The sequence below is a fragment of the Leucoraja erinacea genome, chromosome 1 (assembly GCF_028641065.1).
Source record: "Leucoraja erinacea ecotype New England chromosome 1, Leri_hhj_1, whole genome shotgun sequence".
NCBI classification, from domain to species: domain Eukaryota; kingdom Metazoa; phylum Chordata; class Chondrichthyes; order Rajiformes; family Rajidae; genus Leucoraja; species Leucoraja erinaceus.
This window is the reverse complement of record NC_073377.1, coordinates 90,471,282-90,486,170: the sequence shown is the minus strand read 5'-3', so window position 1 is coordinate 90,486,170 and position 14,889 is coordinate 90,471,282. Positions and strand designations below refer to the sequence as shown.

The following is a 14,889-nucleotide window of genomic DNA, read 5'->3' as shown; positions in this document are numbered from 1 at the left end:
CTGAATAACCCCCTGACAGCACCTGCACATTATTATTTGTAAATTAGTACTAATATCAAATTATTAATCCCAGAAAACATAATTACACATGACTTCAGGTTAACAACGCAGTGAAGAAAATTACTGATATAATTAGTGTTTAAGAAGGAACTGCAGATGCTGGAGAATTGAAGGTTACACAAAAAAGCTGGAGAAACTCAGCGGGTGCAGCAGCATCTATGGAGCGAAGGAAATAGGCAACGTTTCGGGCCGAAACCCCCCTTCAGTCTGAAGAAGGGTTTCGGCCCGAAACGTTGCCTATTTCCTTCGCTCCATAGATGCTGCTGCACCCGCTGAGTTTCTCCAGCTTTTTTGTGTAACCTACTGATATAATTAGTTGTTCATTCATACACTGACAGGTCAAATGGTCAAGGTTTGTTTGTACTCAAACCAAGCATTCAAAATGTTTAATGCTTTTGGGAATCATAACTTTTCCACCCCACTTGCAAAAAAGTAGAGTAGCCATATTCAACAGTATTTTGCACATGTTTGTAAATGACAGTGATGTTATCAGATTTCTGGATATAATCTAAATGTGTGTTCAAACATGCTTTATAAACTGTTCACAAGTCTAATGACTAAGAGTCTGTAAATTACCCTGTTTCTCTGATTGTGATTTTTAAAAAATCTGGAATATATTTATTATGTTTGAATCCTTCATGGAAGTATAAAGGTTGGGTATAACACATGTAAAGTCTATTAGTGGTACGTTGGCAACAAACCTAACCTAACAATCTTGCATTCATTTTTAGAAGTGGTGGGGTTGTAATGGGCAGGAATGCACAACTGTATTAAGTGATCCTCCCAATTAGAAGTTACAGATGAAAGTTCATCCAATTTTTGTGGTTAGTTTCTATGACATAACTAAAACTGTCAAACGCTTCAAACGTTTTAAATGTTCATAAAAAGTTCAAATTGTGAAACATGTCATGAATGAATGCCCTAAAACACATTTAAATATAAAAAAATGCAGTTTAGCACTTTAAGGGAACATATACTTGCCCGAGTCCATTGCATTCCACCCCCTCCTTTGAAATCAATGAGGTAGCTGTCCCCGAGTTATCTCTGACCACGGGGTCGTTGGCAGCTTGTGCACCAAAGGTAGTGTGGACTTACAGCCCATGAATGTTCAGCATTGCACTGAATTTGTTTGATGTGCATAAAATTGTCAGCAAACGTTGCCTATTTCTCCTAAATATCCACACTATTGTGTTTATTTGATAGTAAATGCCCTTTTGTTTTTCACCAAGATTTCTTCATTGAGGTTGAAGAATGCCAGTTGCAGTTCTCTGATTGAAGATTGTTTTTGTATAGCAGTATTTGAGTGGACTGAACGTGTTCTGTTCATTTAATCAGGTCCAGATTCGGCCATGGAATTTAAGTGACAGCGACTTTGTAATGGATGGTTCACAGCCACTTGATCCTCGCAAAACCATCTTTGTAGGAGGGGTTCCTCGTCCTCTGAGAGCTGGTAAAGAAAACTTCACTGAAATATTTGAAATGAATTTTTTCCAATATAGCATAATAGCATATTTAAAAATGTTTAAATATTTAAACCATAATCAAATATTACATTTGTCCTAACCTGAAATGTCCTATACTGCTGACTAAGCAAAATCCATGCACGTACACTTGTACCAGCATAAAATATGTGGTTTCATCTTGACAGTGCAGATTAATTACTGTTCATTTGACCATTTCCTACTGATTACCATTCTATCTGGTTGAAAATGGTTATTTGTTCGACCATCTCTTTGCTTTCAAAATGATTGTCATAGCCTGATTTTTTAATTTATTTTTTAATTGGCTTTCCTATCAAACCATCTCATCTCCGATGTCCCTCGACCCTAAATTATTATGCCCATTGCTTCCCTAAATTGTTCATATCCAGTGCAACTAATTTTGAACATTTCTATGATTTCTGACATCCACGGATCTGGAAGAGCCTTACTCAAAATTTTTAACATTTTCAACCGTTGTACAAATGCTATGTTATTGTTCTTTGTTATCCTCAGTCCGTGAAGACTTTAACATAATTAAGCATACTATCTTCTTCCAGTTTCTCTGTTCTTCAGTTTGTGTGACTGCTCTTGTATGTTTCCAAGTACCTTAAGTCCAAGTGGAGTCCCATGTGGAGTCAGTCATACAGTGTGGATTTCACCTATTTCACCCCTCCCCTTGCCCTTCCACCTATAGTCCTTCCTCTAGCTTCACAATTCACAACTCTTCAATTATTTTCATCTCTGCTTTTTGTCCAGCTATCTGTCTGTCAAACAACCTTCCTTATGTGTATCAATCTATTACCTGCCAGGCTTTGTCCTTTCCCCAGAATAAGGGTCCCGACCCAAAACATGAACTATCCTTGTTTCCCAGAGATGCTACCTGACCTACTTGAGTTACTCCAGCGCTTGATATAATCTTTAGCAATGTCTTCTCTTACCACACAGTCAATTTGGGAGTGCCCATAGGTATCCATTCTTCATCCCATCTAGCTTCATAGTAGCATGTTTTGTTGGGCAACTTAATCCACATATATAGAACTGGATTGTGTGTCTATGATGGTGACGCTGAATTCTTTCTGCCACGTATACTGTTAACTTCTCCACTGCCTCTGTATCGTTACGTTTTCAATAGGGAAAGTCAAAGCGGTGGTTTTCTACTCCTGCCACAGCACCAAGTTCAGTCTTCATAGGGTTTACATTTTTCAGATTGTTCTTTTGCACAGCTTGCCCTCTTTCACCTACCAATTGACATTCATGACTTTAGATATCTAAGCTCAAACTGTCTTCCACCCTCTGTGCTTATACCTCATCCTGTGAAGTTTACCTCTGACAAAATTGTTTGGGAAACCTCCGAGTTCCTCTCCCTTTAATTTCTATCCATCTTTTCTTTGGAATCCTACAAAAAAGTATTTGAATACCTAAATATTAAAAGTGGCTCCTACTTGACATTAATCAAGGCAAAGTTAGTTTGCCTACCAGAATATTCCAACAGTGGTAAATTTCTGGTTTACGTTTACTTATTTACTTTACATATTTACTTTTTGACTGCTGAATTGAACTAACTAATGGAACTCTAGAAGTGATTAATAGTGTGGGTTTTAAATGGCAGATGTAAAACAAAATTAAAAACAAACTTGTTGGCCTGTGTGGGCAAGCCCAACTTGCCCATACAGACCAACATGTCCCAGCTACACTAGTCCCACCTGCCTGCGCTTGGTCTATATCCCTCCAAACCTGTCCGATCCATGTACCTGTCTAACGGTTTCTTAAACGTTGGGATAGTCCCTGCCTCAACTACCTCCTCTGGCAGCTTGTTCCATACACCCACCACCTTTTGTGTGAAAATGCTACCCCTCCAATTCCTATTAAATCTTTTCCCCTTCACCTTGAATCTATGTCCTCTGGTCCTCAATTCCCCTACTCTGGGCAAGAGACTGTGCATCTACCCCGATCCATTCCTCTCATGACTTTGTATACCCCTATAAGACCACCCCTCATCCTCCTGCGCTCCAAGGATTAGAGACCCAGCCTACTCGAGCTCTCCCTATAGCTCACAACCTCTAGTCTTGGCAACATCGTAAATCTTCTCTGAACCCTTTCAAGGTTGACAATATCAAGCAATTTCAAGCAATGTAAGGCAATTTCACCAAAATGTTCAATGCTGAATATGAAGCACATCATTTAAATAGAATTGTGGAAACTTGCTTGATCAATGGTCTTTTTTATCATTAATGTTTTATTATTATTATTCATGTTTAGTGTTTTCTCAGTCATTCTTAACTGTCACTATGTCATGGTGTGGGCAAATTCCTTGTATGTGAATACTTGACCAATAAGCTTATTTATTTATTAATATACTGGCATTTCTTAAATAATTATACGTTTGCAATACAGTGGCATATTGAAGGACCTTCTGTTTATTGGTACAATTTTACATGATTTGTTCACTTCAGTACATATTCTGAGTTTTAAAAGTTTTTGTACTTTTTCTTAGTGGAGCTAGCAATGATAATGGATCGCCTTTATGGTGGAGTGTGTTATGCAGGAATTGATACTGACCCAGAGCTGAAGTACCCAAAAGGTGCGGGGCGTGTTGCTTTTTCAAATCAGCAGAGCTATATAGCTGCCATCAGTGCTCGATTTGTTCAGCTACAGCATGGTGATATAGATAAACGGGTAAGTGGTATCTTTTGAACTTACCAGATCCGATTACCTCTTTTAATTTAATTTTGGAAGTCCTCTAAAATTTAACAGCTAAACCTCTGGCTGCAGAAAACGCTACAAATTGTACATGATAAATCGAGTGACCCGACTAAGCAAAAAATGGAACAGTTGTGCAAGCACATTCGGAAACATTGTACATTTTATTGTGTGAATCTAAGGTCATGAAAGCCTCCATATTATTGGAGCTTTTCCTCCAATCGTTACTCTGTGGAAAGGCTGCATACTAGATATTGTATTTGGTTAACAAAACAAGAATAATGCAAAACTCTCACAGTTGTAGATAGAAAATAATCAGTCTGCATGACTGCAATGAGTAGACATCAGCAAAACATAAAGTTAAGAAGAGACAAGAGAATGCCTTGAAAAAACCAACACACACAGCAGTATGTATAATAGGAGATTATTTAGCAACTGTTAAAGTTGGACCATTGCAGAGGAACATGGATTAGAGCTAATAAATTTGCCTCTGTACTGCCTCAATAACAATCAGCACGGGAGCATCTCAAGGCTGCGTGCTCAGCCCCCTGCTGTACTCACTCTATACCCACGACTGCGTAGCCAACCACAGTGCGAACTCCATCATCAAGTTCGCTGACGACACCACTGTTGTGGGATGTATCGCTGATGGGGATGAGTCAGAGTACAGAAGAGAGATCGAGCAACTGTCCATATGGTGCCAGCGCAATAACCTGGCCCTCAACACCAGCAAAACCAAGGAACTGATTGTGGACTTTGGAAGGAGTAGGGGGGGGACCCACAGCCCCATTTATATCAACGGGTCGATGGTTGAAAGGGTCAAGAACTTCAAATTCCTGGGGTGGACGTCTCTGAAGATCTTTCCTGGTCCGAGAACACTAACGCAATTATCAAAAAGCTCATCAGCGCCTTCCTCAGATTTGGAGACCAAAACTGTACGCAATACTCCAGGTGTGGTCTCACCAAGATCCTGTACAACTGCAGTAGAACCTCCCTGCTCCTATACTCAAATCCTTTTGCTATGAAAGCTAACGTACCATTCGCTTTCTTCACTGCCTGCTGCATCTGCATGCCTACTTTCAATTAGAATTAGAATTTCCTTTATTGTCATTCAGACCTTACGGTCTGAACGAAATTTCGTGCCTGCAGTCATACATACAATAATACAATAATAAACGACAATAAACACAAATTAACATCCACCACAGTGAGGAGGTGCTTGGAGGACTCACTGTGGTGGAGGCAAAAATCTTAGGGCTGCAGTCTCTCCCCTCCTCTTCTCCCTCTGCGCTGAGGCGATACCCCACGGGCGATGGTACAAACAGTCCTGCGGCTCACCGAACCCCGCAAACGGGCCGGCTCAATGACTGGTGTACCATGACACCCAGGTCTCACTGCATCTCTCCTTTTCCTAATCGGCCTAATTTAGATAATAGTCTGTTTTTGCCACCAAAATGGATAACCTCACATTTATCCACATTATACTGCATCTGCCAAACATTTGCCCACTCACCCAGCCTATCCAAGTCACCTTGCAGTCTCCTAGCATCCTCCTCACAGCTAACACTACCCCCCAGCTTAGTGTCATCCGCAAACTTGGAGATATTGCCTTAAATTCCCTCATCCAGATCATTAATATATAGTAAATAGCTGGGGTCCCAGCACTGAGCCTTGCGGTACCCCCACTAGTCGCTGCCCGCCATTGTGAAAAGGACCCGTTTACTCCTACTCTTTGCTTCCTGTTTGCCACCCAGTTCTCTATCCACATCCATACTGAACCCCCATTGCCATGTGCTTTAAGTTTGTATACTAACCTCTTATGTGGGACCTTGTCGAAAGCCTTCTGGAAGTCCAGATACACCATATCCACTGGTTCTCCCCTATCCACGCCACTAGTTGCATCCTCGAAAAATTCTATAAGATTCGTCAGACATGATTTACCTTTCGTAAATCCATGCTGACTTTGTCCAATGATTTCACCACTTTCCAAATGTCCTGCTATCCCATCTTTAATAACTGACTCTAGCAGTTTCCCCACTACCGATGTTAGACTAACTGGTCTGTAATTCCCCGTTTTCTCTCTCCCTCCCTTCTTAAAAAGTGGGGTTATGTTTGCTACCCGCCAATCCTCAGGAACTACTCCAGAATCTAAAGAGTTTTGAAAGATTATTACTAATGCATCCACTATTTCTGGAGCTACTTCCTTTAGTACTCTGGGATGCAGCCTATCTGGCCCTGGGGATTTATCGGCCTTTAATCCATTCAATTTACCCAACACCACTTCCCGACTAACCTGGATTTCACTCAATTTCTCCAACTCCTTTGACCCACGGTCCCCTGCTATTTTCCGGCAGATTATTTATGTCTTCCTTAGTGAAGACGGAACCAAAGTAGTTATTCAATTGGTCCGCCATATCCTTGTTCCCCATGATCAACTCACCTGTTTCTGACTGCAAGGGACCTACATTTGTTTTAACTAATCTCTTTCTTTTCACATACCTATAAAAACTTTTGCAGTCAGTTTTTATATTCCCTGCCAGTTTTCTTTCATAATCTATTTTTCCTTTCCTAATTAAGCCCTTTGTCCTCCTCTGCTGGTCTCTGAATTTCTCCCAGTCCTCCGGTATGCTGCTTTTTCTGGCTAATTTGTACGCATCATCCTTCGCTTTGATACTATCCCTGATTTCCCTTGTTATCCACGGATGCACTACCTTCCCTGATTTATTATTTTGCCAGACTGGGATGAACAATTTTTGTAGTTCATCCATGCAGTCTTTAAATGTCTTCCGTTGCATATCCACCGTCAACCCTTTTAGAATTAATTGCCAGTCAATCTTGGCCAGTTCACGTCTCATACCCTCAAAGTTACCTTTCTTTAAGTTCAGAACCATTGTTTCTGAATTAACAATGTCACACTCCGTCCTAATGAAGAACTCAACCATATTATGGTCACTCTTGCCCAAGGGGGCACGTACAACAAGACTGCTAACTAACCTTTCCTCATTACTCAATACCCAGTCTAAAATAGCCTGCTCTCTCGTTGGTTCCTCTACATGTTGATTTAGATAACTATCCCGCATACATTCCAAGAAATCCTCTTCCTCAGCACCCCTGCCAATTTGATTTACCCAATCTATATGTAGATTGAAGTCACCCATTATAACTGTTTTGCTTCACTACTACTGTTAGGTGGCCTGTACACAACACCCCCCAGCGTTTTCTGCCCCTTAGTGTTTCGCAGCTCTACCCATACCGATTCCACATCCTCCAAACTAATGTCCTTCCTTTCCATTGCGTTAATCTCCTCTCTAACCAGCAACGCTACCCCACCTCCTTTTCCTTTCTCTCTATCCCTCCTGAATATTGAATATCCCTGGATGTTCAGCTCCCAGCCTTGGTCACCCTGGAGCCATGTCTCCGTGATCCCAACTATATCATAATCATTGATGGCTATCTGCACGTTCAACTCATCCACCTTATTACGAATACTCCTTGCATTGAGACACAAAGCCTTCAGTCTTGTTTTTACAATGCTCTTACCCCTTATACAATTATTTTGAAAAGTGGCCCTTTTTGATTTTTGCCCTGGTTTTGTCTGCCTGCCACTTTTACTTTTCACCTTGCTACCCATTGCTTCTACCCTCATTTTACACCCCCCTGTTTCTCTGCTCTTGTACCCATCCCCCTGCCACATTAGTTTAAATCCTCCCCGACAGCACTAGCAAACACTCCCCCAAGGACATTGGTTCCATTCCAGCCCAGGTGCAGACCGTCCTGTTTGTACTGGTCCCACCTCCCCCAGAACTGGTTCCAATGCCCTAAAAATTTGAATCCCTCCCCCTTGCACCATTTTTCAAGCCATGTATTCATCTGCAATATCCTCCTATTTCGACTCTGACTGGCCCGTGGTACTGGTAGTAATCCAGAGATTATTACCTTTGAGGTCCTACTTTTAAGTTTATCTCCTAGCTCCCTAAATTCATCTTGTAGGACCTCATCCCTTTTTTAACCTATATCGTTGGTGCCAATATGCACCACGACAACTGGCTGTTCACCCTCCGCCTCCAGAATGTTCTGCAGCCGTTCAGTGACATCCCTGACCCTTGCATCAGGGAGGCAACATACCATCCTGGAGTCTCGTTTGCGGCCGCAGAAACGCCTATCTATTCCCCTGACAATTGAATCCCCTATTACTATTGCCCTTCCACTCTTTTCCCCCCCTCATGTGCCGCAGAGCCACCTATGGTGCCATGAACTTGGCTGCTGCTGTATTCCCCTGATGAGCTATCTCCCTCAACAGTATCCAAAATGGTATACCTGTTTAGGAGGGAGATGACCGCAGGGGACTCCTGCACTACCTGCCTACTGCTTTGCTGGCTATTGGCCACCCGTTCCCTTTCTGTCCTCTTACCTTTTACCTGCGGTGTGACCAACTCGCTGTACGTGCTAGCCACGACTTTCTCAGCATCGTGGATGCTCCAGTATGAATCCAGCCGCAGTTCCAATCATTCAATGCGGTCTGCCAGGAGCTGCAGCTGTACACACTTCCTGCAAATTTAGTCACCAGGGACACCAACCATATCCCTGATCTCCCACATGTTGCAGGCTGAGCAAACCACGGGGCCAATCTCCACTGACATATCTTACTCCCAAATTAACTCTATATTAAATATTAAAAAACACAAAACTTTATCCTTTAAACTTTATTAATAAATACTAATAAATACTGTACACTCAACTCCCAGAATCCTTAACTCCCAGAATCCTTAACCTGAAGGCAGAAATGTAAAAATGTAAACCCGGTCCTCTTCCTGTGGTGTCAGCTCCCTGGGCCTCTGTGAAAGCAAGCCCGGCGATGTATTTTATACTTTCAGCACAGGTACTCCTCCCCTCGCACCAACGGCTCCCATGGCCTCTGTAAGTGAACAAACATTGCATATGTTGTTGGTATCTATTTTGATGCATGTGGCATGAAGTAAATGTTGTATATCGCTGTATTCATAAGGAATAGATTACTTGCAGATTTCAAAGTTTAGGTAATCAGTAATTTGACTTTTTGTTCCCTTCAATAAAGCATGGTTCTATTGGAAATGCAGAGTTCATTTTGACATCTCAAGATTTCAATTCTTATGCTTTCCCAAGATCATTTAGAAAATACTATAATTTGATTTTGTTTGAGGAATTAGCATTTATATAGATTTTGTCAGAGTGGTTTGAACAGGTATATTCTGCTGACAGGTCTATTATAATTTGTATACGCTCAGATTTAACTGAGAATGGTGTTTGTTGTTTCCTATCATTTGGATAGAATAATATTGAGGGATGGATCGGATAAAATGTCAGTTTTTGAGATCTGAATAGTTGTAATGTGACCACAATGGTTTGTGGATTGTATAGAAAATAATCAAAAAGGTTAATGAAATGATAGACACAAGCGACTGCAGATGCTGGAATCTTGAGCAAAAACATACTACTGGAGAAACTCAGCAGGACAGGCACATCTCCTGAGGCAAATAGACAGGTTTTGGGCAAGGACCCTTCTTCAAGCATTGTCTACCCATTTGTTTGGAGCCTTTATCGAGAGGACTGGATCACTTTATCAGTTTATTTATTCATGTGTGTATATATTTATCTAATGGTATATGGACACATTGATCTGTTTTGTAGTAAATGCCTACTATGTTCTGTGTACTGAAGCAAAGCAAGAATTTCATTGTCCTATCAGGGACACATGACAATAAACTCACTTGAACTTGAACACCTCTGACAATGGCCAAAGAATAAACCATTAAATTAACCACTTTTGAAGAAACACATTAAATAGATATACTTTGAGTTTACACACACTGGTACTCATGTCCTTAATGTACTGAATCATTGTTTTGGGGGAGAGAAGGAAGATGGGAGTGAGGATATGGATGAAACGCCCCAGGCCTTAATGTGTCCCTTCAAACAATCTGCTACAGTAATTGAGAAAAAAATTGAAAAAAACACCTCATGGATCATGGTGACCCTGATTCTTTGTGAGTATTTGAAATGTTGCAGCCGCAGTTTTTAAACGCATATTTTTAACTATGATTATTTGTACCAGTTCTATTGATCCAAAGAGATTTTGCAGACTTTTTGGGAAGAAATATGATACATTTTATTTTGTTCCAACAGGTGGAAGTTAAGCCATATGTGCTAGATGATCAAATGTGTGATGAATGCCAGGGGGCCCGGTGTGGTGGAAAGTTTGCTCCATTTTTCTGTGCCAATGTCACTTGTCTGCAGTATTACTGTGAATTTTGTTGGGCAAATATCCACTCACGTGCAGGGCGAGAATTCCACAAGCCACTGGTGAAGGAAGGGGCCGATCGCCCTCGACAAGTTCACTTCCGCTGGAGCTGAACAGAACATTCAGACGCCTGAAGGATCATGACGGATGAAGATAGGAGAGTGCATGAGGTTTTAAAAAGCTGAAGAAACCATGACTAGTTTGGAGAAATAAGTGCATTCCTCTGCCTCCTACCCCAGCTCTCAATGCGTACATCATATGTAGCAGCTAATACACTACAGGCCTCTGTTTGTCACCAAAACCCTGCATCTCAGGCTTTACTAACTTTTTTGAGGTACTTTCATGTTTTTGAGAAAAAAAGGATTTTTTGTAGTTTTTTCAAGTTATTTTTTTATATAAAATAAACTTAGAAGTGAGATTGTTGCCACTTAGGGGCGCACAGTTTGCTGCTATCTTTAATGGGTGGAGCATGCACTTATTTCAGGAAGCTCAGTTTCATCTCCAAGACCTATCCCTAGTAATTTTACCAAAGGTAGCACATAGTAGGAGGCAAGATTAGCTATAGATGAGTGATTTCTGCCACACAAAATTTTATTTTTTAATGTTGCTATTTGCAATATATACACAAACTTTTTAAAAAATAGGTTACGTTTTTGCTCTCCATTTTGACTTGCAAGAAATAATACCTCGAGACTGATCTGGTTTAACTATTTTAGCATTTGTATTATTCTTGAGCTGCATTAGGAGCTTTGCTGCTATATAGTGTTATATTTAATGCCAGAACACACAGTAACAAAATGGGATCAGAAACAATAATAACAGCTGCATAAAGAAAGAATTAAATGCAGGCAGCAATGGCCTAGACTGCCACAATTTACAATGTGAATTTAAACAACTGCATGTTTACTTGTACACCTAATGCATGCAGTAGTATATTTAGTATATTCATACATGTTCTTCACAACAGTGAATGCAATGTCAAATCTGGCATTCAGAAAGATTAGTTAGCATGAAAATTACAATAATACTTTTAAAGAAAATGAGGAGAAAACCTAACTTGCATGCATAAATGTGACTCCTGTAACGACAATGTCCTACTGCTACACTTTGTGTACATTATGCAAATTAGCTTTTAGAATAGAAGTGCAGCCACTATCGTGACCTGGTGGGTTGTGGAGTTTGATTTCTGCAGACTGGATGTAATCTTGTATTTCCCTGTGCAATCTTGTTAATATGTGGGTTTAGTTTTAGTGTTCAGTGAATTGTTGTCCAAAGTAGAAATCTAGAAGTAGCTAGCTAGGAATTAAAAACAAATTATTAAATGGTAAAAAAAATTAAAAGCTTTGACTTCCTTGCCCCTTTCATAAAACTCTTTGGTATAATGGTTCCGACTTTCTCTACAAACCAAAGATGGTCAGCACACTACTAAACAATCACCAAACTCTTAAAAGTCCCTTCCCTCCTACCAGCCCTCTCTAAAAATATAAAATGGTACTGATTTTGTCATATAAGGAACATGGAGTACTAAACCTAACCATTTTAAAGTCAAAATGGAGATGAATATGGTATTAAATTAATCTGGTTTGGCATAGAGCATTAAATTTCTCTGCAGTTTAATCACACTAGATTGAAAAAAATGTATTAGTAAGCTGCAGAAAGTTATGCGGATGTCAATTATTTATTTTTAAAATAGGTGATCATGCCATTACAAGCATATGCTGTATAAAACAACCGTATATAATCCTTAGGGACAATCTTTTTATGTAAGCAAGGTGTTGGTCTTGAACATTGGTGGTCTCCTGGTGTGCTTTTGTGTATGTAGTTTGTCTAACTCTGCTGTTTAGTGATTGTGATGCAACTTTTAAAATGTTTGAAGTCTATGCTGTTTTGAAGAATAGCTTTTTTACTAATTTATTTATTGGCTAATGCTCCCATTTGTTACTTACCATGGTTCTCCAGGCTATTTGGAGTATTTTTTCTCTGCCAAATTTGTTCAATTTTCAGACATCCATATTGGCATTTGTTATGCACTACTTTTGTATCTTGGTGAGAATTTTTTCCAACAGTCAGCAGTTTTAGGGCACACTTTTTGACTGATGGCATCTCCTTTGCAATACCTCAATTTTTCTGAATTTAGAAGAGAAATCGATAGTTTTGCTGTTTATTATCAAAAGATCTGCATATATAATTTAATCTAGCAAATAAATGATTTAACAAATCGATAATTTTATTTTTCCATACATTCTGCTTCCTAAATTTGGAAGGGTCTAAACATTTGTAAACTATTATAGTAACCTTAGGAGGGCTCTGCTATTTAAAACTGTGCAGAAAGTAAGTGCAGTAAATTGAAATATCCCCAGCTCCTGAAATATAACTAAAGGCATAATCACTCATGTATTTTATTAAATTAATTTAATTTAAATATTAAGTGAATCCTTTTTAGGATGGGGTGGTAGTAGAATGATTTTTGTTTCATCTGCTGTCATTTCTTTCCTGTGACACTGTAGCACCTGAATTATTCAGCATTGCCATGAAGAAAATGGTAAACACTGTAATGCATCTTTTTTAAAGAAATCATATTTATTTCACTATTTTTGTAGAAATGTAATTATTTTGTTTTGATTGTATTATTTTTATATTCTAATAAGCTTGTTCACATACTATGTTCCCCGAATGTATGTATTTCTGCCCAGATGCAGGGCTCTGCAGAGAAATTAATTTTTTTAAATCACGCTGTGTTTTTGCAAAGAAAACATAAGCAAAATATATTTTATGGGAAACACTTGACATTTTAACCCCTGTTGCATCTGGCCAAGTGAGGCCTTTCCTCAAAGATGCTGAAAGACTTGAATATAACACATTTTGGAAGGCTGATTAACCTCGACTCTGTGTTGTGATGTGCAATACTGTTTCTAATGTTTGTAAGAAAAGAAAAAGAATAACAGTGTAAACCTTTTAATGCAGATTTATTTTTTTCATTGCATATTTGCAGACTAGTTATCCACAATGTCATTTTTTTACTGTCAGAAATTTTACCCCTTTGTCATGCTAATATTTTTAAATCCAGAGATCTTTGTACTGATGTAAATGATTGTAGTTATTTTGGATAGTGTTTTGCTAAAAAAAAAGAAAAAAAGGAGATACTTTTCATGCATATTTGCTTATTTTGGTTTATTTTACTTTAAAAATATGACTACTTTTTCAACGGTAGCATGATACTTGGAATGATTTTCTTATTCAGCCAGTGTCATTAATATTATTTTGTATTTTTATGTGGAAAATATAATTTTATGATGCTAATTCCTAAAGTTTATTTTATGTTGAATTATTTTTGGAGCTAAATCTTTGTAATATTGTTAAAGTCTCTAGATTCTAATTAAATGCTTGTGTATAGATTCAGAGCGGTGGTTTACAGGAGTGTTTAGGTTGTAATTAGCAACTAATGGTTCTTTGATATGCAAATTAGACAGCCATCAACTTCTGCCAGTTCTGTTCCTTTTTGTACTTTATAGGGGAAAGTTGATTAGAAATTTTGTTTGATTTTTAAATAAAGGAGAACCCATGCTTTTTGGACACAAGATCACCTCAAGCTTGATTTAATTTTCCTTTCAACTTTTATATTTCTTTTGCATACTTCTGTTGATGTCTAATTCCTCCAGTCTGTCTGTTGTACTGGTGATAATTCTGTACTGGAATGATTTGCTGCCAACTATTTATATTAAGTAATTTTTAAATATTTGTAATATTAACTGTTGACTGAATTAATAAACCATTAAACTATTTGCATGTTTGCTCTATGCTAAAAATGTATCTGTCAGCTGTCCTGTTTGAAATTAGAAAATTAACTCGTATTTCCAGCGTCTTGTTACAAGTAGGAGAGTCTGTTTTCCTCAATTTTTTGCCTGTTGCACCGAGCCTCACATTATTCATTCTTTCAATTAGAAATCCCTCACTGCAGTAGCACAAGGGCTTGCAGAAACTGATATACCTGGCAATATAGGCAACGTGACTACCAAAACTGTCCCATCAAATTTGGTAAAATTGGCTTAAATAACCATTATGTTGAATTTTGTTGTTGTTTACATCAACAGGATAATTTGTAGTGCCATCCAACTAACAAAATTATTCCAGGATCAATGAATATACATTTTCTAGTCTTTAAAATTAATATTACATCAACTGATGGATTTAAAAAAATCTATATTACTAAAATAAGATCTTGACCATTTCCTGTTTCATGATTTTTGAAAAAACGCTGCCACTTACGGCTGTGATTTTTGGCCATCTTAATCTGAGTCCCCCTCCGCTGGACAAGAGGATTTTTCCCCATCGATGAAAAGTAAAAGAGTTATTAATGTTTAAAAAATGTTG

The 14,889-nt window shown here is 38.8% G+C and overlaps 1 protein-coding gene across 2 annotated transcripts in view; it reads left to right on the top strand.

Annotated features, from left to right (window-relative positions):
• The window catches only part of cpeb2 (cytoplasmic polyadenylation element binding protein 2), a 116,889-nt gene extending 102,793 nt beyond the window's left edge, over positions 1 to 14,096 (top strand). For both annotated transcript variants that reach the window (XM_055638827.1, XM_055638828.1), the window contains 3 exons: positions 1,396 to 1,510; positions 4,036 to 4,217; positions 10,404 to 14,096. In XM_055638827.1, coding sequence (XP_055494802.1) covers positions 1,396 to 1,510; positions 4,036 to 4,217; positions 10,404 to 10,631 — 525 coding nt within the window. In that variant the 3' untranslated portion in view covers positions 10,632 to 14,096. The remainder of the gene's footprint in view (positions 1 to 1,395; positions 1,511 to 4,035; positions 4,218 to 10,403) is intronic.
• The last annotated feature ends 793 nt before the right edge of the window (positions 14,097 to 14,889 follow it).